Source organism: Chiloscyllium plagiosum, chromosome 12 (genome assembly GCF_004010195.1).
Source record: "Chiloscyllium plagiosum isolate BGI_BamShark_2017 chromosome 12, ASM401019v2, whole genome shotgun sequence".
Lineage (NCBI taxonomy): Eukaryota > Metazoa > Chordata > Chondrichthyes > Orectolobiformes > Hemiscylliidae > Chiloscyllium > Chiloscyllium plagiosum.
The window spans coordinates 40,929,275-40,956,736 of NC_057721.1; the positions used below are offsets into that span (position 1 = coordinate 40,929,275).

Consider the following 27,462-nt stretch of genomic DNA (forward strand, 5'->3'; position numbering starts at 1 on the left):
TAACCTGCACATCTTTGGACTGTGGGAGGAAACCTAGCCAAACACAGGGAGAATGTGCAAACTTCACACGTACAGTTGCCCAAGACTGGAATTGAACTCCGGTTCCAGACGCTGTGAGGCATTGTGCTGCCATTTTTAGTTTCTGGTCCGTGGACAACCCCACTTCTGACCTTTATGACAAAGGGAAGACTATTGAAGTAGCTGAAGATGAGTGGGATTTATGATCTGACGAACAACTATTGCGATGTCTTACAATGAGATGAATGGTATTGGTTTAAATTACTTTCTTGCCAATGTACTTTAATAATCGATTTTCTCCCTTTTAGTAGTTTTTTAATCATCCTGTACTCAGTTGGCTTTTTACAATAAAAAGTGATAATTGCCATTGCCACTGTTACTGTAATTAATTTTATATTCTACATTTAGTAATTTAATTTAAATTCCACCAGCTATGGTCTTGGGATTTGAGCCCATGTTTAGCTTGAGATTACTAAATTGCATTATTCTGAGATGTTTTTTAATATAACAATTAAAAGTTGCAGTCATGTAATTTATTTTTCTTTGGCTACAGATATTTTAAAAATTATAGTATCTTTTAGCATTTTTTTCCTACTAACCTTCATCAGTTTAGATCTGCTTGACTTTTTGTACTAACTATGTTTATTTTTTTCATCTGCAGCATTTTCAGTTGGCATTGATTGATTCCAATCCTTGCACTCTGTCCAAAGCAGAAAGTAAGTAATTACATTTTTGACAAACTTGGGTGTGGGATGAATTCTTTGCAAATGCTATGTCCAAAATTAAGGATTTGCTAAATTCCTATTATTACTTCATTTATTCTGCTTAATTGCCAGTTAAATGTAGGCAAAGGTGCGCACATCTTTTTTTTAAAAGTACAGATTTCTAAGTTAACACTATGTTCTTGCACTAGGTTATGCTCAAAACTCCAAACATTCAAGGAGTGGTGCTTAAGATTAATTGCAGGAATTTAGTTGAACTATTTCAGTTTAACTGTGTACTGCACTTTGTATGACAAGTGGCTGCAGTTTATGAAAAAAAAAGAAGCCTTTTGAAATCCTTAAATTTATCTCTATTTTTAAAAAAAACACGTTTAGCATTTAAGGTACATTCAGTTGGTACATAATCGTAATTCTTAATCTTGCACTGATCCATCGGAATAATATAGTCTTCATGCATTCTAAAGTATTAGGTGGGTGTATGACTTGAAACTGTGTTCAGTCTGTGTGGATCTACCGTGTTCCTCTCCACTCTCCATTCGACAATTTTTCTCTGCAATAAAAGAATTCATGTGTAGTCTCCAACAGTGCAGGTGTTGCATTGTTTTTAAGTCCATCTCTTCTCCTCTACTTGAATAGCATGATTGATTAGTTTGTTCATTGCTTTGTGCAGCGGTTTTATCTTGGGTAGCTTTTCTAAGGGTTATTGATAATTATTTTATTAACTTAGATGGATGGCATTTACTGATGTGTCAGTTCTGGAAGGATGATGAGAATGTATAGTAATAACCAAAGCAATGCTGTCCCTATCACATTCCTGATCTAATTTACTATTGTAGTGACATACATTTATTTTCAGATGCCCTCCTCTCTGCACCCCTGCAAATATGTTTGTAGATAGAGAAGTCTGCTTTGTGTGCATGTGCGTGCGTGTACGTGTATGTGTATGTATGTATTCACCATACATTTGGGTATCAAACTTTTAATCCCCTTTAATACCAAGCAGTACTGATGGAAATCAGCTGGTGCCTTTTTCTGGTGATGATGCATTTGTAAAGTGTCAGATGTCAACAGATAAGATTCACTTCACACAGTCCATTTTAAAAATTAGTTTTCAATGTGCTCAAAGAAATCTATATGTCATTGAAGTCAGCAGACAGTTCTAATGCACCTGCAGAAAAATATTTCCTTGAGTTTCAAAATACCATGATTGATGTTTTTTTTCTTCTTCTCCCAGCCTGGGATTAAATTTCTCACCCAAATGAAATATTAGTGTCATACAGCATACCAATATTTGGCCCATATCCCCCTTGACCCTTCCTACTCATATACCCAGTCAGATGCCTTTTAAATGTTGTAATTTTATCTCCTTTCACTTTCTCTGGCAGCTCGTTTCACCCTCCATGTGGAAAAAGTCGCACCCTAGGTCCTTTAAGTCTTTCCCCTGTCACATTAAAGCTCACCCTCTAGTTTTGTATGGGGAAAGTTACCAGAATTTTCCGGTTTTCAAAATTGAATGTTTACGAGTCATTATTTTTAAGTGCAGTATTTTATAAAGTCTAATTTAGTAAATGTGAGCATTTTATGGGCAGTACTCATTTTCCCTTTGATACTCCGTTTGCAAAATAAGTATTGGCAGAGAAGTAATATTCCCTGGCAGCCTTGGAAATGGTCTAAACAAGATATTTCAATTAAGCTTGATAATTTCTAAAACTTGTTTCATAGAATATTTGTTGAATGATGGTTTTCTACCCAAAATTATTCTTAGGTAAATGGTAATGATTAATGGCTTGCAAACATATTCTGTATACTTCAATTTACATTTTATTTTATGTTGGCATTGCTGGCGAGAATAGTTTTTTTTTGGCCATTTTCACATGCCCTTGAGAAGGTGGTGGTAAATTACCGCCTTGATTTGCTGCAAGTTTTGGATCATAAATTGAGTCCAAGCATTTTGATACAACAGTAATGAAGGAATGTTAATGCAGTTCCAACACAGAATGGTGTGTAGCTTGAAGGGGAGCTTGCAGTTTGTTGTCATAGAGTCATAGAGATGTACAGCATGGAAACAGACCCTTTAATCCAACTTGTCCGTGCCAACCAGATAGCCTAAATAAATCGATTCCCATTTGCTAGCATTTGGCCCAATCCCTCTAAATCCAGATGTCTTTCAAATGTTATAATTGTACCAGCCTCTTCCAATACTTCTGGCAGTTCATTGCATCCACGCATCACCCTCTGCATGAAAAGGTTGCCCCTTAGGTCCCTTCTGAATCTTTTCCCTGTCATCTTAAACCAATGCCTTCTTGCTTTGGACTCCCCTACCCGGGGGAAAAGACCTTGGCTCTGCTCCCTTAGATTTCTAGGAGATAAAGGTCATTGGTATGTGAGCACTGTCAAAGGTAAGTTGCTGCAGTGCCTCTTGTACTTGGTACACTCCACAACTACCTTCCATCAGTGTCAAATGAGGTGAATGTTGGAGGTGGTAAGTGGGTACCAATCTAGTAGGCTGCTTTTTGAATGGGTGGTGTTAAGCTTTTTGAATGTTATGGGAACCTCATTCATCCAGTGCAGAGTATTGTCACTCCTGATTTTCACCAGCGAGATAGTGGACAAGCCTGAAGGATACCAGGTGAATTAGCTACCACAGAGCTTTCACCCTCTCATGTGCTCTTGTATATTATGTATATTGCTGATTCAGTTCCATTTTTGGAAAATGGCAAATGCCAGAATGATGATGATCAAGGATTTATTGACTGCCAAGGGGTGATGGTTAGATTCTTATCAGAGATGGTCATTACCTGAATTAGTATTTTTGCCTATTGTACATTATCCTTGAGAAGGTGGTGGTGAGCTGCCGCCTTGAATTGCTGCAGTCCTTGGGGATGTAAGCAGACACAGTGCTGTTTGAGTTTTGAATCATACTTATTGCCCAAGACTGCATGTTGTATATTTCCATCTGCATACAGACCCAGGCTGCTTCAATAACTGATGATTCGTGAATAGTGCTGAATATTGTCCAATCAGCAGCACACGCTTATACTTGTGAACTAATGAAGATTGGAAGGTCATTTGTGAAGTAGCTGAAGACTCCATAGGTGATGAGTGGTTGTCTATAATATCAAGGTAACATTTAATCAGTAATGGAATCAAATAGCAAACCTAGACTCAGTGGGAATGAGGGCAAAAACTCTCCACTAGCTGGAATCGCAGTCCCTGGTTCGATTCCAGCCTCTGGTGACTTTGTTGAGTTTGCAGTTTCTCCCAGTGTCTGTGTGGATTTCCTCCGGGTGCTCCAGTTTCCTTCAACAGACATGTCCTGGAATTGAGATGATTAGCCTCCAGCAACCACATCCTCCTTCCTTTTATGCAGAGTCTGACTCCAGCTAGTGGAGAGTTTTTGCTCTTGTTTGATTCCAAATTTGCTATTCTATTCCATTACTGATCAAATGTTACCTTGATATCAAAGACAGCCAGTCACCACCTATGGAGTTCAGTTATTTTGTGCCTTTTTGGACCAAGAATGTAATGAGATCAGGAGCTGTTTGACCTAAATTGATTATTAGTGGAAGAGTTTTTGCTAAGCAAGTGCAGCATGATAATTCTGTTAATGACCCCTTCCACCACTTGGATAGATTTTTTTTAGATTAGATTCCCTACAGTATGGCAACAGGCCATTTGGCCTGGGCAGTAATTGGCCAGTTTAGATTATCCGTTTTTGCATGTTGCTAGGTAAATGCCAGTGTTGCAGCTGTATTGGAGCAGCTGGTTTTGGGGCGCAAGTGTTCAGGAATATTGCTGAAATGTCAGAGTCTGTTTGTTATAGTCAACCTACTTGGAACTAGTGAGGCATGGATCTCGGCTTCCTGGCCTGGAGGTAGGGACACTATCACAGTGTACCACAAAGGCCATGTCCCGGTCTTTCTTTTTAAATTTAACCTATTTTTCTAATCAACCTGTTCAGAGATATTACTGCGCACTTCTGGAGCAGGTGGGACTTGAACTCGGGTTTCTTGGTTCATGGGTGGGGACTCTACCTTTTCCACAGGAGGGCCCTGTCAGGGTCTCTATCTTTGCAGCATCCACTGTCTTCAGCTGTTCCTTGATATCATGTGGGTGTAAATTGAATTGGTTTAAAACTGGTATCTGTGGTGCTGGGAACTTTAGAGGCAGCTGAGATGGAGTCATTCACTCCATATTTCTTGCTAGAGATTGTAAAAGATTAGGCAGAAGCATTTTATCATTGATTTGCTATGCTTCCCCTGATGTTAAGGATAGGGATAATTGTCAAACCACCCCTTCTCTTATTTGTTAATTGTCTACCACTATTCATGACTGTGTACCAGGACAGTAAAAACGTAGAACATAGAGCAGTACAGGCCCTTAGGCTCTCAATGTTGTGCCAATCTTTTATCCTACGCTAAGATCAAACTAACCTACATACCATTCATTTAGATGTAGTTTAGATTTGGTCTGGTTATGGCATCTCTTAGTCTTCTCTATCGATGGCAACATCAGCTGCTTGGAATGTAAGTGATTCTGTGTTACTTCAACAGGCTGATTCATCTTTACGTATGCTTAGCGTTGATTCAGTCATGCCCTCCTGTGTTCTTCATTGAAACCAGGGTTATCCCCTAGCATGCCCTAGTTTGATAGAAATGGGTATATATGAAATAACAGATTGTGGTTGAATATGTTTGTGCTGCTGTTGACCAACACTGCATCATAGATGCCAAGGTGTGAGTGATTTAGTATGGTGGTATTGCCTTGCAAAATAGTGAAGGGTATCCTCAATACAAAGAGATTTACCATTGTTGTTTCCAGTAACTAAGTTGATGTTAGATAGTTGGATGGTTTCATTCCCTTTTTTTTTTTGAGACTTTCTAGCAGCTTGATAAAACAGTGTGGTTTGCTAGTGCATTGCAGAGGTCAGATAAGAGTTATGCCCATGCTGGGGGGCCTGGATGGCTTATGCCTGAAATATTGATTCTCCTGCTGCTCAGATGCTGTCTGACCTGCTGTGCTTTTCAAGCACCAAACTCTCGATTCTGATCTCCAGCATCTGCAGACTTCACTTTCTCCTGAAATCTGTCACAGGCTAAACATGGTAAAGATAGCTGATTTCTTTCTCTGAAGAACATTAGTGAGCCAGATGGTTTTTTTTTCAAAAACAACAATCTGGTGTCTGAGTCGCAGTCATTCAGGATGGATACAGACCTTTTGATTCAACCAGTCCACGCTGACCATGTTCCTAAACTTAACTAGTCCCACCTGTCTGCGCTTGGCCCATATCCCTCTAAACCTTTCCTATTCACTACCTTATCCAAATGCCTTTTAAATGTTTGTAGGTGTACCCGCATCCACCACTTTCTCTGGCAGTTGATTCTACACACAAACTGTTGTCTGTGCCAAAAATCAAAAAAAGTTATCCCTCATGTCCTTTCAAATCTTTCTCTTCTCACCTTCAAAATATGCCGCCCAGTTTTGAACTCCCCCCGACTGAGGGAAAAGGTCCTTGTCTATGCTTTTCATGATTTTATAAACCTCAACAAGGTCATCCAGCACCACCTACACTCCAGTGGGGAAAAATGTCCCAAACTATTTTTATAACCCAAATCTTCCATTCACAGGAACATACTGGTAAATCTTTTCTGAACTCTCTCCAGTTCAATAGTATCCTTTCTAAAACAGGGCGAACAGAATTGCGCACAGTACTCCAGAATAGGCCTCACCAATGCCCTGAGCATGAGGGTCCAACTGCTGTACTCACTGGCCTGAGTAACAAAGGCAAACTAAATAGGTCTGGGTGAAATACTGTTCAGGTGGTCGATGTGGACTTGTTGGGTCAAATGGCCTGTTCCCATACTGTAAGGATTCTGATTCTTTTATAAACACTTTTTTGACCACCCTGTCTGCTTGTGATGCAAATTTCAAGGAATTATGAACCTGAACCTCAAGGTGTCTGTCCTCCAACACTATCCAGGGCCCTACCATCAACTGTATAAGTGATTTAATGTTCGCTATTAGATTAGATTTTAATTCCAGGTTTATTATTTGAATTCAAGTTTTATTATTTGCTGTGGTGGAATTCAAACTTGTGTTCTTAGAACATTAGCCTGACCCACTGGGTTATCAGTCTGGATTATGGCTCTCACCTTGATGGAAACTTTCTGAAAAATGTTATCTTTGAATATTCGGAACATTACTTCTTGAGCACTAAAATGTGTGAAACTTTTTGTCCAACTGCCTTTGAACAAGATCACTGGAACAGGAAAAACCAGAGATGTAGCAGAAAGTCAGTGGATATGGTTTTGAAGTGAATAAAGTTAACGTAGCTGTGTAAAACATGCTGAGAAAACATCCTTTAATTACTGATGTGCACCAATAGAATGCAACAAAAATGGAACTCTAAATTAAAGTTGTGATTTAACTTACTGGATAACAGATCTAATAGAAACACTTCTAGATAAAAGAAAAAGCAGCTTGATCTATTGCATACAGTTCTGATTACTTCAGTTTAGAAAGAATGTGATCACACTATTCTGATGTATACAAGTTGTCTCTGGAATCCTTAAGTGCAAAAGATATACATGTAATTAAGACTCAAGCAATCCAAAGATGTGCTGTTCACCTCTGCATGAATAAATCCTTGTTTAAAGACTTGGAACCTGAATCAGTGCATCAAGGAAGGGGCAAAATGTACGCTCATCATGTTCCAGATAGCTTAGAATGGCCTAGTGACAATTGACAGATGAATATCTGTTGCTATCTGACCTGACGAAACACGTTAGTCATTCACCGAGATCACAGAAGTCATTTGTTTCCACGACACTGCAAATGATCTTCTTTCCCAAGCACAAGCAAGTTCTTGGCACAATTTTTTTAACAAGTGCTTGTAGGTCACCTATCATCTGGATTAAGCAACACCCAACAATAATTTGTACTGTTGGTTTTCGTATATTTTGGAAAAGTTTTCAAACTGGCAAATCTCTCACTTCCACAATGGGATTTCACAGGCTGGAATTAGTCCTACTCTCAGCATCCACTGGCCAGCCAGGAAGTCATCTGGAGGGTAAGCAAGGGGTTGGGAGACCTGTGATAGGGTGGAAGGAGAGGGGCACAATTGTCTTATAAAGAACACATGCATTCCCATGCAATTTTACAAGACAGCAATCTGGTTAGCTGGTTAGGCCACATCCTCTATTAAAAGTGGTCTGTGGTGCTCGGCTGAATCTGATAATGTGACAGCAGCTTTGTTGAAGGCAGGTGAGGAAGAAATGCCTCCAGATCATGTGGAAGTGAGTTCTTCTCATATTAGAAAACCCACACTGGCTGGCATCACATTTGGAAAGTAATCGGCCTGCGTTACAGTTGGAAATAGATTTATAAGAACACCCTCCCAAAATTTTAATCCAGCATTAAAAAGATATTCCATAGTCAGCAAAAACATTCTTCCTTTTCTACCCAAGATCATTCAGTCTCATCAACAGGTTCAGCTGAAGTCCTTGAAGTGTCATGGTCCAGTCAGTGTATTTCCATCCCGTGCTTGAAGATGATCAAGGACAGTATATAAGATTCCAGTACTATGACCCCTTTTGCTGTAGACAGCTTCCAGATGTTCTCCACTTAAGATAGTGCTTCGTCAACATTTTCTCATTGTGACCTCATTTTGGTACTTGAAATTATGCCATGACCCTACATTGGTAATAGTGGCAGTGGAAGGTGGAGATCGCGCCAGGATTATTTTGGAGAGGGCGCAACAGCAGTAGAGTTTTTTCAAGAAAAAAGCATGCAGTGGTTTTACAAGATAGCGTTGAGACTTGAAAGTCAGCTAGTCAGACTGCATCCATTACTAAAATAAACTTTAAAGAGGCTATGCAGCTATTATCATGCAGCTGGAGCGCAACCCAAAAATTGCAGCTGGTGATCCCACTGGGTCTCATGACATGGTGTGAATTTTCTGTCCCTCAAGTTTCTGCACAGAAAATATTTCCAATATACTTTTGCCCCAAAAACTCCCATCTCCGAGTTGTCCAAAGAGCACTTAGTCAAGAAGCCACATTATTCACTGGGCTTTTCAGAAGTCATGAGAAATATGCATGAGTTTCACAAAATCAGTGAAGCAGTATTAAATAACATTTGTATTCCACTTCTATCCATCTAAGCAGATCAGTGAGCTACTTCTGCTCATGAACAAGTTTCCTGTTTTGATACCTACCACTGCTAACATAATTACTTAGCATTTCTTGCCAGATGTGATACACAGCCTCCTGTGTAATTCTCCATGCTGACTGCAAAAATCCAACTCCTTGGAACTGAAGTTATGATGTGTTTGCAACTAGCAGACAATTCAAAAATACTCCAATCGCAGCACTGTTAGACAAAATAGTTGCACTGCATTGTTACGTTTAGCTTTTATAATGAACCTGCTTCTCCGGAAGTCTGCATATTTATTTTATACTACTCCTCTATTCGTGTGTGAAATATAAATACGTAGAATGTTGTTTCATGTTTACAATTTTTTTGTTATTAGAAACCTTTCAGAATTGTTTAATTCAAATTTTGCCTTTTGGCTGCCTTTATTTCTGACTCTAAATTTGTTGATACTGTGTTTTCATTTAAATACTGTTGCAATTCAAAACTACTTAAACTTAACTTTCATAATTACTTCATGCTCTTCTTTCATCTACAGAAGTTCACAATTTATCCCAGTAAACAATCAGGTAATCCTCAAAATTCAATATTTAGAGCCATGACAGCAAAGATCCATTCAAGGATTTATGGGGAAAGCTTTTTTTTAATTCACTCATGGACTGTGGTGTCATAGGCACGGCCAGCATTTATTAACCAATCCTAGTTGCCCTTGAAGGGCTCTGGTGAGCTCACTTCTTCAACTGCCGCAGTTCAGCAGCTGCAGCATAAAAACAAGGTAGCCAAAGTCCTTGAATCACCTTCACAAAGATAATACTGAAATCAGTAATCATCCAAGCCATTATTTTAACAGGTAAGTGAATAAATCAGTGTTCAAGGAGAATACCTGAACCACCAAGTTTTACCTGCACTCATTAACTCGTTAGCTGGTAAAGTGGTGATCTATATTTCATTTGTCTAATGTTTTTCAGTCACAATAGCATCAAAGTTGAGGCTGTTGTGGTGCAGTGTCTTACCTCTGTGAAAGAGGGCCTAGATTTTAGTCCCACCTCCTCCAGAGCTGTATCGTGACGTGCCTGAATAGGTTAGCTTTTGGAACAACATTGTAGCCAGTTTGGAGCACTAACTTGCGATGCCCTGCTTTTCCTCCATTGAAATCTCAAATTGGTCATCAGTTTCACACCAACTCTTAAGACTACAGTAAGCAGTGTGGTAATGGTGTGTTATAGTTCATTCTGTTCAGAGTTGCTGTGGCAACATGCATTTTTACGTTTGTTGTCTGGAGATGTGGACAATGATGTAGAGAGTCAAACTTACATTCGGTCATATGGCTGACGAGGAGTCTCTTCTGTTATCCCCTGATGTTGGCATATGTTTGAAGGATTTGTAAATTGAAACTTAACTGGTTTGGCTGTATTATGAATACAACTTGGTCATTAGATCTTCGGGTGAGACCTGAACCACCTCTGGTCCAACGGCAGATGTACGGTCCATCTTGGAAAAAGAACTCCAAGTAGTAAGCAGGATGGGTGTAAGTAAATAATTAAATCTGGTACTGCTGTTTAGACATTAGTAGGGTAGATGGAATTGCCATATTTGTGATCTGTGTTGCACACAACAGTCCTGAGACAATACAAGTGACTTTTAGTTTCACATTAATTATAATGGAAAACTAAACCTTGGTGCTACTGTTTTGGTTGTGATGAATTGTTGAAGTATGCCAGGACAAGGTCTCGAACTAAATTCCAAATTTTGATTCCCTGCGTTATGAATAATCTTGGGATTCTTTTTGCTTTTAGCCACAGCCATGTCTAAACTTATCAACAGCATATTTTATGGAATTTGAACTAGAGGCATACCCTGTTTCAGATGTACAAACGAGGTTACAATCACCTGGGACTGGGTACTGAGGAAGTTATTGGAACAAAAAAACTGACAAGTCCCAAGCTCTTGATTGACTTCACCCTAGAGTCTTAAAAGATGCAGTTGTTGAGGTTGATATGTAATTTCAATATTTCAGAATTTGGTAGATTCTGGTAAAGTCCCTTCAGATTAGAAAATAGCAATTGTGCTTCCTGTCCTCAAAAGATGGAGACTGAATATGAGAGACTGGTTGTTCTCCCAGCTGTTACATGAGAAATGCTGGAATCTGGTTTTAAGGTAGCTATAATCGGGTATTAAGAAAATCACAATACTGTACAATTAGGTAGAGTCAGCGTGATTTTGTGAAAGGGAAATCAAGCTTGACTAATTTCTTGGGATTTCTCTGAAGTAGTAACAATCTTGTCAATGGATAATGCAAATCCTGTTGATGTGCAGTACTTTCCAGATTATCAAAAAGAATTTGACCTGGTGCCACAGCAGAATTTACTATGGAAATTAAGAACCCATGATGTCAGTGGTAAACATGACCATGAATAAAGAGTTAGTTGGTTTAAAATTGTTCATTTACAGATTGCGTGCTAGGGCCTTATAATTTATATTAATTACTTAAATGAAGTTGCTAAATTTGCTAATGACAGCATAGGAACATAAGTTGTGAAAAGAACATGGGCCGACAAATGGATGAATATATGTTAAGCAAGTGAGTATAAATTTAGCCAATGGAGTATCCTATGAGTAAATATGAAACAGGAAGAATAGAGAAGTAGCATATTATTTAAATGGAGAGAGACTGCAGACTCTTGGACATAGATCTGTGTGTCCTATTATATAATAAAGCATTAGTATGCAGGTACAACAAGTGATTAAAAAGGCAAATGGAATATTGTTTATTGCTTGAATAGAATGTAAAAGTATTTTGCGAAATTGTGGACACACTGCAGAGTTCACATCTGAATTACTGTATTTATTTGATTGATAACCAAGATTTTGAAGGGTAATCTTGTGAAGAAAGGTTGGATAGGATGGAATATAGTTGAATGAGAAGAGAATTGATTGAAACATTGAGGGAAATTGATATCATGGCCCCTAGTGGTGGGGACCAGAACTGAGGGACTCTTTTAACAATAAGGCATTCCTGTTTAAGAGTGAAATGAGGAGAAATTCTTTGAGAGTTGACTGTCCTTGGAACATTCCTCCCCAGACAATGATGGAAAGAGCGTGTTTGAATATTTTTAAGACCGAGGTTGATACAGTCTTGACTAACAAGGGAGTTGTAGATCATTGGTAATGGACAAGATTGTGGATGACCACAGTCAGATTAGCTAGGATCTTACTGAATGTTGGATAAATCTTGAAAGCCAAATGTTCTCTTCCTGCACCTAATTCATTTGCTTGTATGGTGCTCACAAAATTGAGTTGAGGGAAAAGAGGGCAGTGTAAAAGAATTAGGTTCCCTACAGTGTGGAAACAGACCCTTTGGCCCAACAGGTCCACACCGGACCTCCTAAGAGTAAGCCACCCAGACCCATTTACCTGCCCTATATTTACCCCTGACTAATGCACCTAATCTACACATCCCTGAACGCTATGGGCAATTTAGCTTGGCCAGTTCACCTAACCTGCACATCTTTGGATTGTGGGAGGAAACTGGAGCACCTGAAGGAAACTCATGCATTCCTTATGAGTGGCGTGGTGACTCAGTGGTTAGCACTGCTGCCTCACAGCATCGGGGACCCAGGTTTGATTCCAACCTCTGGCGACCGTCTGTGTGGAGTTTGCACATTCTCCCTGTGTCTGCGTGGGTTTTGTCCGAGTGCTCCGGTTTCCTCCCACAGTCCAAAGCTGTGCAGGCCAGATGAATTGGCCATGCTAAATTGCCCATAGTATGAGGTGCATTAGTCAGAGGGAAATGGTTCTGGGTGGATTACTCTTCAGAGGGTCGGTGTGGACTTGTTGGGCAGAAGGGCCTGTTCCCACACTGTAGGGGATCTAATCTAATCCACACAGACAATCGCCCAAGGCTGGAATTGAACCTGGGTCCCTGGTGCTGTGAGGCAGCAGTGCTAACCACTGAGCCACCATGTAGGGATTCAGCAAATTAGTAACTTGCCTTGGATTGCATAAGCAACAACTTTTTTTTTGTATTTATTACTGTTTGTTCAGTAAGTATTTATTAAGCAGCCAAAAATGGTTCGTCTGAGGGGACGATCTAGAAGCATTTTTAAATTCATTTGTGGGATGTTGGTGTCACTGGCTGGTCAGTATCTATTTTCCGTCCCTTGGTGCCTTTGAAGGTGGCGGTGAGCTGCCTTCTTGAACTGTTGCAGTCCACTTACTGTGGATTGACCCACAATGCCATTAGGGAGGGAATTCCAGAATATTGACCCAGCGGCAGTGAAGGATCGGAGATCTATTTCTAAGTCAGGATGGTGAGTAGCTGAAGGTGGTGGTGTTCCCATATATCTGCTGTCCTTGTCCTTCTCGATGAAAGTGAATGTGGGTTTGGAAGGTGCTGTCTGAAGATCTTTGGTGAATTTCTGCAGTACATCTTGTAGACAGTACGCATTGCCGCTACTGAGCGTCAGTAGTGGAGGGAGTGGATGCAGTCTGGTAATACACAGCTATAAACCAAATAAGGAATATGTTGAAACTGAATAAATTCATTGCGGAATTGGGTTCTAAAACAAAATATTGCTTTTAATTACAGCCATATGAATTTCAAATTGACCTGTTTCTATTCAAGTATTTTTCTTAAGGAGGAATTGGTAATGCACACCATTGGAACTGTGCCCTTGTGATCATTTCAAACATAGACCTAGATTTGGGTCAGTGATGAAAATCTGTTTTCCATGGTACCTTAGCTTACGATGAAATGGGCATAGACCTGGTATATATCACAATTCATTTTGCAGACAAAATGTAGACAGCAGCACATGCACTTGGGCTGACTATAGAATTTAGTTATGATGGTTATGAGTCCATCAGCCTAAAATTTGTATCTGATAAATTTTAGAAGCAATAATCTAAGACAAATTAAGTGGCATTTGGAAACATATGTAGCAATAAATGAAAGTCAGTATGGAATTGTTAAAGGGAAATTGTATTTGATAGAGGTTTTTCAGACTTGTGTTGATGAGCGCACTGCAGTTGGTTTTACGTATGTGAATTTTTTCAAAATGTTAGATTAAATATGTAATAGCCTAGTTAACAAAAATTAATTCCATTTAGTTCCTTTAATTTAAAGTCAAATGCAGCCTGGGTCCAAATTTGGAAAAGGGATGGAAAACAGAATTGTGATCAATGGTTGTGTGATTAACTTTTTGCTTTGGGAAAATCCTTCATTTCCTGCATATGTAGGTCCTTTTTAAATAGAGTGAAACCAAGTTCTCTGAAAGGATTCTATAGCCCATGTTAACTGTATTGAATTGCTTCTGAAATGTGCATGTGACTAAGTGAGTAACTGAATGTTGAGTTACAGTTGTCTACTACATCCCAGCAGGAAAAAACATTTTCAAGTTGAATCTCTTCATAGAAGCAGCAATCTCTTTGTGAAGGGCAGTTTAACCTAAGTGGACTGGGCTATATAGTGAAGTTTATTTGTGGTCGGACAAAGGATTCTTGGAAATCTATACTGTCAGAACTGAGGTGACTGGAGGAATAAAGGGTTTGTCATTGTGTGCCTTGCTGGTGATAATATATGATAACTTGAGCAGAGCGATGCAGTTTAAGGCTCTTGGAAGATTCAACTGTGTGCTGAGGAGTGGTGACACTCTGCTGTAGAGCTGGGAGAAACTTTGCAACTGCCCTTGTTGCTATGTGTTCTGATAGCCCTTTGTAGTCATGGTTTAAAGTGGAATTTACTTTTCTTGGGTCTTCAATATTTGAATTATTTTGATTTTCTTAAGGATTTGGGATTGACATATGAGTGGTGAAAGAGAGGGAATCTTGAGATTAATGATTTGGAGTTGGGTGTACAGGGTATAATTTCAAAGTTGGCTAATTGGGCATTATCTGTCATGTAGACCACGAAGGGGGATAGTGTTACTTTTCAATAAACTATAGATCGACTTGTGAGAGGATAGACGTGTGCCAGGTGAAATTTAAGAGAATTGTCAAGAGTTGCATTTTGGTAGGATGAATAGGGAAGGTAATATAAACTGAATTGAATGTTACGGTTTTAAAGGGGCTGGCAGAACAAAGCGATCTGGACATTTACATATACAAATCTTTGATGATAAAGGTAAGATGAGAAGGTAGTTAAATTAACTAAAGGCGGAAGGACAGTGGCACATGATGAGCTGGCTCACGACTGATGGACTCTCTTCAAGCTAGACTTTTTTTCCTTATTCTTAACATTATTCAAAATAGGCCATATTGTGGTGATAAATAACAGCTTTTCACTATTGTATTCTCACTGAAATACACGTGCCAATAAATGAAAAATTTAATATTAAAGTGGAGCCCTTAGTTGAATAATGGAGGATTAGAAGACTAAAGCAGGACACTTCTAAAACTCTACTTAGGCCTCAATTGGAGCATTTTGTGTAATTTATAGAAAATTTATTGCAGAGAAAAGAAGAATCCTTATAGTCTTTCATGTCAGTGTCAGCTCTTTAAAGGAACAATTGTGCTGCGCTTCACATTGTCTTTGTAATTCTGTACGAGCTTCATTCTCAGCTATGTAACCATATCCTTTTTAAAAATGATTTATGGAATTGGTTTCCATTTGCAGAGTGTCCTTGGTATGGGCATATAAAACAAAACCGACCTTCCCTCCAGATCTTTCACCAATAATTTTGAAATTATGACCTCTGGTTTCTTGATACGCTTGACAGAGTGGTTATTTTTCCTATATCAGAACCAACTATGTTGAAAAACTCTTAGCTTATTTTTCCTTTTACCAAGTAGCAATCGTAACTCTTCCAATTATTCCTCACGCCTGAAGTCGAGTGTTTCTGGTGTGTCTCCATTATATGCTCTTTTACGGCCTTTATATTATTCTGGAAATATAATTCTTTGAATTGTTCCATGTACAAAATAGGGTTTGTTTTAGCCATTAGTAAGTCCACCACTAACCTCAATAACTAATTAATCAAATTTTACATTTTGAATACTAATTGTGTGATTGTCTTATAAGGTAATGTGGAAAAGTAAGGTAATTTAGAAAAGGCATGTAACAAATGAAACTATACAAGGAGAATGTAAGTAAGACTGTTCAAAGGCAAGGCAAGTTCCTACTTGAGTTGTAAAACTAACTTCTAGGTTGTCAGCTTGTTTCAATGTCTCTGGATCAGAATAGATTTGAGCACATTGTCTAAGTTAAATTTTAAGTCTAAGACTGAACAATTATGTTGTTGAAGGTGTCATCTTCCAGAACAAATATTAAACATTATGACTTTCTCATTTGCCCAAGCAAATGGAAAAAGGTCCTATGGCACTATTTGTGATGTGGGTGAATTAAATGGACATCAGATGTTCAAGAAAGAACCTGTTCAAAAATAATTCAGAATGCTTGATAAATGCTGGCCCTGCTGGCAACACCCAAATTCCACGAAAGGATAAAAAACAGATTTGTCGTAGCATCCTGGGTTAGCATATATACCAGCAGTTTGCCTGATCATTATCACTTAATGTTTGTGGAGCCTTATTCGTGTGCACATTGATTGCCCCATCTGCTTACGTTGCCACAGAAATTTAAATTTTCTGGAAGTAATTCATTTGTGTACTTTTCTTTGTGTAGTGCTCACCTATTAGGAATAAATAATTTATTTTCCAAGACCGTTTGTAACAATATACTAATACTTTGGTTATGAGTTATGTGACTGAGCTGCACATGAATAAACAATTTTGTACAGGTGTAAACTCATTTACTTGCATTACAGTAAAGTATAATAATTTGAAATTTTGGTGCAAAAATATAATTGTCTAATAAGGTCAAATAATTTCTACTTTGTAGTTTAATTAGTTGGACTTTATTTCCTCAGATCTGTATGCATCAGTGTTTTCTGTATATGGAAAAATGGCCATAGTATAGTAGATGTACAATTGCTGTTTTAAATCCTGTTTTGAAATGATTTTTCACAAGATCTGCACACTACTGGTTAGACCAGCATTTGTTGCCATTACTAATTTCCCTGAAGGTGGCGGTGAGCCACCTTTTCAACTACTGCATTTTACATGGTGTAGGTACAAACCACAGTGCTGCTGGGTTAGAAGTTCCAGGACTTTGATCCAGTGACCGTGAAGGGATATAAAGTGCAAGTCAGGATGGTGTATGGCTTACAGGGAAATGTGCAGATATACATGTTTGCTTGCACCTCCTGCTCTCTAGACTCCTCCTCTTCCAGAGAGTAATGATTGCGGATTTGGAAGATACTGTTGAAGGAGCTTTGTTGAGTTGCTGTTTATAGTCATTATTTGCAAACTCTGAATAACCTGTGATGACATTCTGTACATTTGGTAATATTGGTATTCTATATTCTGTTATGTCATTTCAGTAACTAGAACCTATGGCAATCGTAGAATAAAGAGACAAGCGCAAACCATATGAATTGCACTGTTCTCAATTTACAATTATTCCCAATAAATGGTACTGTATTTTTTTTTTGTTTTAATGGCTTAAAAAAGCCTTGGTAATGCCTTCCTCATTTACATCATGTTTGCAGAAGAATGTTCACTTCATTTTAATGTATTTTTGAACATTTTGTAGAGTATAAAGTGTATATTTGAGTTATGTCAGTTGTAGTAGTAAAGCCAACTTTGTTTTTAAAATAAAAATGAACATTGTGAACAAAGAAAACTTTACCTTTTTCAGAACCACTATAAAAATCAATACTTAGGCCATTGCTTAAAATAAAATCATCAGTGCTTTTAGTCTTGCATTCATCAGGGCAATTTCAAAAATACTAATTTAAGGAGAAAAATCAGCATTTATACTGTAATGAAAGGAAAGTGCTAATCTGATTAGCGAAGAGGCATTGTCATGGCAAATGTAATCAGTTAATGATGGCTGACAGTTAATTTCCAGGATTTGTTTAAATTTTAAATCTGACTGGTTGACTATGGCAATGGAATTGTCCTGACAACTGAATCACCAAATGGATTTCACCTGTGTTGAGTTGAAACAAGTACATTTTGTGTACATGTTCTTTTTGCCTACAGGGCATAGGCTCCTGTCATGTTGGTTTTCCCCTTAAATTGATTTTCCTGTAGCTCTTCTGATTAGTATAAGACAAAAGGTTTTAACAACGTCATTTTTTTCCAACAGTACTCAAGTACTCTACGACAAAAAAATACTGTTGTAAACTGTTTATTCTGGAACTGCCTTAAGATATTCTTTACTTGCTGAAAGAATTTATTCTACTTTCCACAAAAAGTATTTTGTTTTCTTTTTTTTTAATGCATTGTGAGATAATTTGGGACTTACAGAAAGCTATTTGTATTTTTGATGTCAGTATTTCATATTACTGCAGGACCATTAGCTCAGGTTAACTTCATTTCCTATTTTTTGAATGTAATGAATCTTTGGTCTGGGTGGTACTGAAATCCTGGCTGCCTCACAATTCTCTATATGTAGGGAAGTGCCTGGAACGCTTAAATAAGGAACTGCTGTAGTTCATTTAGTTGCTGAGACCTGTTCTGCCATTCTTCTAGATCATGGTTGATCATCTACCTCAACCCTGTGTTTCCATTGTATACCAATGTCCTTTGATGTTATTTATAATTCTAACTGCCTTTGTCTTGAACATACATAACCTTTCACAGCCTTCTGGGATAGTGAATTTCAATAATTTAGTATCCTCTGCATGAAGATATTCTTTCTTTTATTTAGCCCTAAATAACGTGTTTCTTATTCTAAGTCACTATTGCTTGCTTCTAGACCCCATCCAGTGCATCCCCAACCAGGGGAATACATCCTTTTTGTAATAAGCTTGTCACGCCTATTAAGAATTTTCTAAGCTTCAATGAGACCCCCTTCTATCCTTCTAAACTCCAGAGAAACCCACTGTCCTGAATGTCTCCTCATAGGATAGTCTTATCACAAGAATTGGTCTGTGTGTGGTGCTGAAAAAGCACAGCCGGTCAGGTAGCATCTGAGGAGCAGGAAAGTCAATGTTTCAAGCATAAGCTCTTCAGAAGAGTTTATGCTCGAAATGTTGACTCTCCTCTGCTGCCTGACCGGCTGTGCTTTTCCAGCACCACACTTTGACTCTGATTACCAGCATCTGCAGTCCTCACTTTTTCTCCAAGAATTGTCTGGTGAATCTACATCCATCCATTCTTTAGAAAATTTATCTTTCCTTGGGGAAGGAATTCAAACCCCACACAGTGCTCCACCTGTGTTTTCACCAATTTTCTGTGTTTGAAGCAATATTTACTCATGTTTTCATATTTTCCTACACTAAAGCCCAAAACACTTTCCAGCTTCTAAAGGCTTTCAGTGACTTAACAAGGGCACCCAGGTGTCTTGGGCATAAGCAATTAATTTATCAGCATTTAAGAAATATTCTGCATCTCTGTTTCTCCTGCCAGAGTGGATGTCCTCACAATTGGTCATATTTCATCTGCTATCTTCTTGCCCACTCGCTTAGCCTGTCTAAGTCCCCTTCATATCTCTTTGCATCGTCCTTGCAACCATTCCCACCTGTTTTTATGACATCTGAAAATTTGCGACATTTGTTCTCCACTGATATACAGTATAAGAAGCTTGGGTCCAAGTGTTGATCATGGTATTCAACTTGTCACAGTCTGCCAACCTCAGAATGATTCATTTATTCACACTGGTTTCTTTTAATTCATCAAACCTCATTCTGTTAGTATATTCCCCACAAACCCACGTGTTCTAATTTTGCTTGCTAACTTTCTGTATGTAATCTGCAAGATCATACTACATATAAAGAGAAGTCCATTTAGTCCATTGAGTCTGGCATTCAATGAGATCATGGTTGATCTGACAATCCTCAATTTTATTAGCTTATCAAAAGCATTCTGAAAATCCAACTATACTACATTCACTGATTTTTCTTTTTTTCTTCTTCTTCCCTTAAATTCTGCTAATAACTTCAAGAAAAACTCCCATGAAGTTTAAAACATGAGCTCCCTTTCATAAATTCATATTGGTTCTGCCCAATCAGAAAATTACTTGCATGTCTAGTTATCACAATGAATTCTAATATTTTCCTTACTACTAACACCCGGCTAACAAGTCTTTAGTTCACTTTTTTTCACTTCTTAAACAAAGGTTACATTTGTAGTCTTCCAGTCTGCAGCCACCATTTCAGAATCTACAGAATTTTGAAAGATGTTCACAAATGCATTCTCATTTCGATAGTCACCTCTTTTGACATTCTGGAATCATTGGGCCCTGTGTATTGGTCAACTTTCAGTCCAATTTGTCCATACTAATTTTTTACTAATGTTAATTTCTTTCAGTTCCTCATTCTCACTAATTTCTTTGATTCTATTGTTTCTTAGAAATTTCTTGCAACTTCTAAAGTGATTAGTTTAATTTATATTTCACATTATAAAGTTTCCTGTTTCTGCCTCCATGAATTCTCATTTGTCTTTGATAATCTTCTCTAGGGAGTGGAGTTTAAAAATATGGAGAACTTGCACAGGGTGTTGGTGAGGCTGTACCTAGAATACTGTGTATGGTTTTGTTGACCATATTTAAGAAAGAATGCACTGGTGTTGGAGGGAGTTCAGAAGACATTCACTTGGGTGATTCCTGCAATTAAGAAGATGGCTTGTCACAAATGGCTAAATACATTGAACCTTTTATTCAAGCAAAAACAGAAAATACTGGAGAAACCCAGCAGGTCTGACAGCATCTGTGGAGAGAGAAACAGATTTAACGTTTTGAGTTCAGTGATCCTTCTCCAATTCTGTGGCTGGATGTGAAGACGAGATTTCTGAAAGTATTTAAAGAGGAGGTAGATGGATTTTTGAACTATTGCGGGCTTGAGGGCTATGAGGAGCTAGCACTAAAGAGAAGCTGATGGGTCTGGGACAGATCCGTCATGATCATCATGAATGGCAGGGCAGGCTTAAAAGGATAAATTTCTTACTCGCTATATTTCTCTTGTTTTCCTTTTCATATACCTATGGAAGCTTTCAGTCTTTTTTAAAAGATCTTTCTTGCTAGTTTGCATTCATTTTATTCCTTTGAATTCTGAAATGCTACCAAACAGTATTTTGGCAACTTTATAAGTCTGCCTTCTGATTTAGTGCAATGTTTAACTTTCTTTGTTAACTGCAGTTAATCCTGTTGGGTTTATGTACTTCAGATGAATGTATTTTTATTACAAAACTTATTCATTCTTGAAATACTAACCATTGCCTGGATATAGCCGCCATCTTATACTTTAAAGTTTTATGTTTAGATTTAAGATTGGATTGGATTGAACTACATAGAATTTTCTATTAAGTTTGAAAATCTTCATATTATTGTCACTCTTCCCTCTAGATTTTTTTTACAAGACTATTGAGTCCTTTTTCATTACATTAAACGAGATCTAAAATGACCTACTCCTTATTTGATAGATACGCTAGAGAACCATAATGTACACATTACAGGCATCCACTCTACAGGTATTCATGCTCATTAGGTTTATTCAGTCTGTGTGGATTGAAGTCAACAATGACAACTGCATTACCATTGTTACTTACATTTCTAATTTCCTGATTTATGCTGTACAGTACACCACCACTATTGCTTGATGGTCTGTAAACAATTCCTAACAGCAGTTGATGCTGCTTGATGTTTGTTAACTTGATCTAAAGTAGACAAATCTGTATATTTTTGGATTTTAAAAAGACGTTTGAATCCCAGAGTGATCGAAGCAAGTCCTTATTCTTGCGTTGGTTAATTCACTTCACACAATCTTATTAGTTACCACAATTTATATTTTATAAATCATGTATAATGCACCTTGCATGACAGGCAAACAGTGTAGAAATAACTATCCTATTAAACAGCTGTCTCATTTTGCCTCCATTATCCCATTGCACTTCCATGTGGTCTTCCCCCATTGTGCATTGTACTTTGTTTCACTTTGCAGTGACCTTTTCACTTCTGTACACAGTGAAGGCAGTATTTTTAGGCATTTACTATTGTCATTTAAAGTATTTTTAGGCAGATGAGAAAAAAATCTATTTATGATACCGTGGGAATGTAGAGGTGGGTTGTCTGTAAAAATCCATGTTAAGCTAGATGAGCCATTGTTGTTTAAAGCACTGGTATATTTTCAATTAGAAGCAAAGAAAATTTGAGTACAAATAAGCCATTTGGCACATAGACCTCACTCTACATGCAATGTGATCCTCTAATTCAGCACTATACTCCTCTCTCCCTATATATAAGGTATATCAGAGCAGAATTAGTCCATTTAGCCCATCAAGTCTGCTCTACCATTTGGTCCTGGCTGATATGTTTCTCCACCCCATTCTCCTGCCTCCCCCCCCAAAACCCTCCATAACCCTTGATCCCCTATCAATCATGAACTTATTCATCTCTATTTTAAATGCACTCAATGACTTGGCCTGCAAACCCCACTATAGCAATGAGTTTCACAGCTTAAACACTGGCTGAAGTAATTCTTCCTTATATCAATTCCAAAAGATAGTCCCTTCATTCTGAGGCTGTGTCTTTGAATGCTAGTCCCTCCTTCTAGTGGAATCTTCCTTACTTCCTTTCCTGGCCCCTCTGTACTCTGAGAGTTTCAATCCAATCCCCCCTCCTCCTTATAAACTTCAAGTACAGACCCAGAGTTGTTGTCATATGACAAACCCATCATCCCTGGGATCATTCTTGTGAGCCTCATTGTGCTCCTTCCAATGCCAGAACATCCATCCTTTGAGATGGGGCCCAAAACTGCTCTCAATATTCCCAATGTAATCCAACCAGAACTTTATACTGCCTCAACAATATATTTTCTTGAAATTAATGTTAACATTGTATTTGCTTTCCTCAGCAAATTCATCCTGCATTTTAACCTTGAGAGAGTAGTGAACGAGGATTCCCAAGTTCTTTTGTGCTTCAGATTTGTGAAGCCTTTCCAATTTAGAAAATGGTCTTTGCCTCTTCTTCCTACCAAAGTCCATAACCACACACTAGCATTCACAGTGGTATTCCATCCACCACTTCTTTACTCACTCTCCTAACCTGTCTTTCTGCAGCCTCCTGTTTCTTCAACACTACCTGCCCCTTCATCAGAAAGTGGGATGGTGGTCCAGTGGTTGGCACTGTTGTCTCTCAGCATCAGGGAGTAAGGTTCAATTTCACCCTTGGATGCACTGCACGTCTGGAGTTGTACGTTCTCTCTGTATTTGTCTGGGTTTCTACTGGATATCACAGTTTCCTTCCACAGTCCAAGGATGTTCAAGTTATTGGCCATGCTAAGTTTTCTGCAGTGACCAGGCTTATGCAGGCTAGGTGGATTAGCCGTAGTAAATGTGGGGTGACGGGGATAGGGTTGGAGCCTAGTTATGGACAGGATGTTCTTCGGAGGACAGGCGCAGACTTTGAGCCAAATGGTCTCTTTTCACATTGCAGGGATTCTATGCTTCTTTCCATGTGTCTTCTGTAAACTTCCTTAATCCAGATCTCTCACTTCCTTAATTCAGATCAATGTGATTAGCTGTGATTCCAACATGGAGTCCAATTAAATTCCACTAGTCACTGGCTGCCATTCTGGAAAATATCCCTTTTTCCCTACTCTCTGCCTTTTTCCAGTGCGTCAATCCTCCATCTATGCCAGTACCTTGTCCTTTACACCTCGGATTCTCGTTTAGCAGCCTCCTGGGCAGCACTTGGAGGCTTATGGGAAATCCAGATAACTCTTGCAAATTGCGTCTCCTTTGTCTAACTTGTTTTTTAACTCGTCATAGAATTCTAACAGATTTATCAGGCATGACCTCCCCTTACTGAAGCCATGCTGCCCCAGTCCTATCTCAACACTCATGCACTTCCAAGTACTTTGCAATTTCATCCCCAACAATGGAATCTGAAAATCTTGCCTCCGACTGAGGTCAGCTAACCAGTCTATAGTTTCCTGTCTTTTGCCATCTGCTCTTCTTAAGCACTGGTGTTACATGAGCCATTTTCCAATTGTCTGGGACCCTGCCTGACTCTATGCCACCAATACCTCTCCAGCTGCTTCCTTCAGAACTTTCAGGTGTAGTGTGGGTGATTTATTTATCCTTCAGACCTGTCAGCTTCCCGAATGCCACCTCCTTAGTGATTGCCAGTGCACTCTCTCTGGTCTCTGATTCTCTTGACTTTATTATGCCTTTGAGGTTTTCCACTGTGAAAACTGATACAAAGTACCTGTGCAGTTCCTCTGATTTTTCTTTGTTCTCCATTTCTAGTTCTCCAGCCTCATTTTCCAGTGGTCCCATGTCCACTTTTGTCCCTTTCTTCTCTTTTGCTTTTATGCTGTCCCTGACTTCCCTTGTCCTCCTGAGTGGATTATTTCTTCCTTGGGATATATTTCTGCTGTCCCTCCCGAATTACAACCTGCCATTGTTGCTTCATTGTCTTCCCTGCTTGGCTCCCCTCCCAATCAACTCTGGCCAGCTCCTCCTTTATATCTTTGTACCTACACTCCATTTTAATACAATTTCATCTGATTTCAGCTTCTCCCTCTTGTTATTATGGTCACTGTCTCCTCTGGGTTCTTTCATCTTAAGCTCCCTAATCGAGTCAGCCATGTTGCACGTCACCAAATCCCGAATTGGCTGTTCCCCAGTGGGCTCTACTACTAGCTCCCCACAACAACTACTTCTTAGATATTACACAAATTCCTTTTCTTGAGATCCACTGCCAGTCTGATTTGCCAGTCTGATTTTCCAGTCCATCTACACGAGGTCCTCCAAGATTATTGTAATAGGAACTTTCTTACATTCCTTTTCTATCTTCTGATTTATTTTCTTCCCCAATCCCGACTACTGGTAGGAGGCCTGTGCACAACTCAATTGAATTATTTTGTACGTTTGTGATTCTATATTACTTATTACTATTGATTTGACTTAATTCATTTCTTACTAGCAAAACAAGTTCCACCCCCTCTGCCCATCTGCCTGTCCTTTCAATAGGATGTATGTCCTTGGATATTTAATTCCTAACCCTGTTCTCCTTGCAGCCATGTCTCTGTGGTGCTCACAACATCAACTCTCCCAGTTTCAAACTGCACCACAACCACATTTACCTTGTTTTGGTATAGTATGTACATTTAAGTACAGCACCCTCAATTCTGTGTTGATTGCTCCCCCCTTCTCATAAATGTCCCCTCATCGGCTGTGCCTAGATTCATGGTACTTTCTGTACACCATTCTATTTCTTGTTCTGGAAATTTTAATAACTGTGCTGAGCTCTCTCTCCTTTTTTCATATTTTTCCATGTAGCTGAACCAACTCCACCGCTGTTTAGTTTAAAGCTCTATCCACAGCCCTGGTTATGCAATTTGCCAGGACACTGGTCCCAGCATTACTCAGCTGGCACCTGGCCTATCAGAATACCTCCCTCCTTCCCCAGTACTGGTGTCAATGTCCCATGAATTTGAACCCATTTCTCCCACAGTAAATTTTTGCCTTGCATTTACCTCTACAATCTTGTTGACCCTGTACCAATTTGCTTGTCGATCAGTTCGTAATTCAGAGATTATTACCTTTTTAGCTTCTGCTTTTCAATTTAGCCACTAATTGCTTGTATTCTCTCAGCAGAATCGGTTTACCTATATCATTGGTACTCAATACCTTTTTATTTTTTCAATCTGTTTTTCTCTTGAGCAAATTCGACCTTCTGTGGTAGTGAATTCCACCACACTCCATGTTCACCAGCGTCTGAAGAAATTTACCCTCCTCTCAGTCAAGAATGGCAGACCTGTATTCTGAGATTGAGAGCTTTTGTTCTGGATCCTCCAGCTATGGGCAGCATTCTGCATCCAGCATCTTGTCTATTGACCCCATCAGTATTTTATACATTTCAAGGAGATTCTCCCTCATTCTCTTGAGAGTCAGGGTCCATTTTGATCTTGTCTGTCCTCATGACAAAGTTGATGTCCTAGCTTAGAGTCTGGTGACCTTTTGCTGCACAGTGTCTAAAGCATATCTTTTGGTAAGGAGACTAAAACAGCACATACTTGTCCATATGTAGTCTCTTCAAGGCCCTGTACAGTTGCAGTAGGACAATCTTTCTCCTGTACTCAAGTCCCTTAATGCAATGCAGGCCAACGTACCTTTTGCCTTTCTAATTGCTTGCAGTGACAGGTGTGCTCTGGCAAAAAGGAGCTTTGTACATCAATAGTTCATAATTTATTATTCTTTAACTAAAATACTGCAATTGTTTCTCTTAAAGTGGGAAACTTCATACTTATGCATGGCAAATGCAGTGTAATGTGGATTTGTCCATTCTCTTGTCTAAATGCTTTGAGCCCTTTTTACTTTCTCTTCACCACTCTTCTTTCCACTTAAATTTGCTGACAACACAAAACTAAAACTATTGCATTTTATTCCTAATTCAGATAATTGTGAATAGCTAAAGCCCAACTGCCTTGCACTCCAAAAAGACCCATTTACTATACTCTTAAATTCTGATGTTTGGTTAAGAGGGATGCAACAATCTGTGTCATTATAGTCCCCAATCCCATGTGGCTTCATTTTGCACAATAACCTATGTGGGACTATCAAAGGTTTTTTGAAATAGAAAATGTTATGACTATTGATTGACCTCTGTTGCCACAGTCATTGATCTCACTGCCACTTCACCCTGAATATTATTTCTATATAGGCATTCAGCTATAACATGTTCCATTGACAGGATTTCACGGTAACGTGATTGACTAATTGGGGACACTGCTTCTGAAGTGTGAACTTTTAAAACATGTTGGTTGTAACGCAATTACATCTTCAAGCGCTGTTTCTTAAGCGTGATTTTTCTATAGTGCAAGAATACTAACATTGCATTATAGAAGAACTATCTGTATTCTTTCCATGCTAGCTTCACCAGCTTCTCTGATTTTGCTGAATCGTGGTCACTTTGTTGTTAATGGGTTTTTAATATATTTTGTCAAATTAGTGGCACATGAAAGTACTTGCTTTTGCTGTGAAAATAATACAGTATTGCCTTCAGACTTGCAACCAGTTTCCACATAGCTGAATTTTTTTCCAAGTGACGCTCCTCAGTGCTTTCTGAGTTTCTTTTGTCTTCTTGCTCAACTCCCACAAACCCTTCTAACAGCAATGTCTAACTTTACTCCACTTTAGATGCTTGCAGTATCTCCCTTAACATTTTCTGTTTTGTTAACACAAGCACACAGCCACAATTCAGTGCTTAAATCTGCCATTGAATTAATGCAGAACCAAAAGAATCCATAGCACAGATTTCCACAAAAATGTAAATAGTTTCAGCCAGAATTGTTACCTACTGTTATATCTCACTGAGGAAGCACACTGAAAATCAAGCCCTGTTATTTCTGGAATTGTCACAAAAGCTAAAGCTTTTATTCAGGTATGTGAATTCCCAGTTTGCCTGTCAGTAAACTCTGGGTAACAGCAAACACAGACCAGATTTCTGTACTTACCAAAAATCGTTATTTATTACAGGTAAATAGATTGTAACAATAACTGCGAACTTCTGTTATATAGTTTTGATGGGGTAAACTCCACTGGCCCTCATCCCTCACTTGCCCCA

General features: G+C 38.7%; 1 protein-coding gene across 3 annotated transcripts in view; it reads left to right on the plus strand.

Annotated features, from left to right (window-relative positions):
- kdm6a (lysine (K)-specific demethylase 6A) overlaps positions 1-27,462 on the plus strand; it is a 236,360-nt gene that overhangs the window by 104,432 nt on the left and 104,466 nt on the right. For all 3 annotated transcript variants that reach the window (XM_043700865.1, XM_043700863.1, XM_043700864.1), the window contains exon 7: positions 680-734. In XM_043700865.1, the coding sequence (XP_043556800.1) occupies positions 680-734 (55 nt within the window). The remainder of the gene's footprint in view (positions 1-679; positions 735-27,462) is intronic.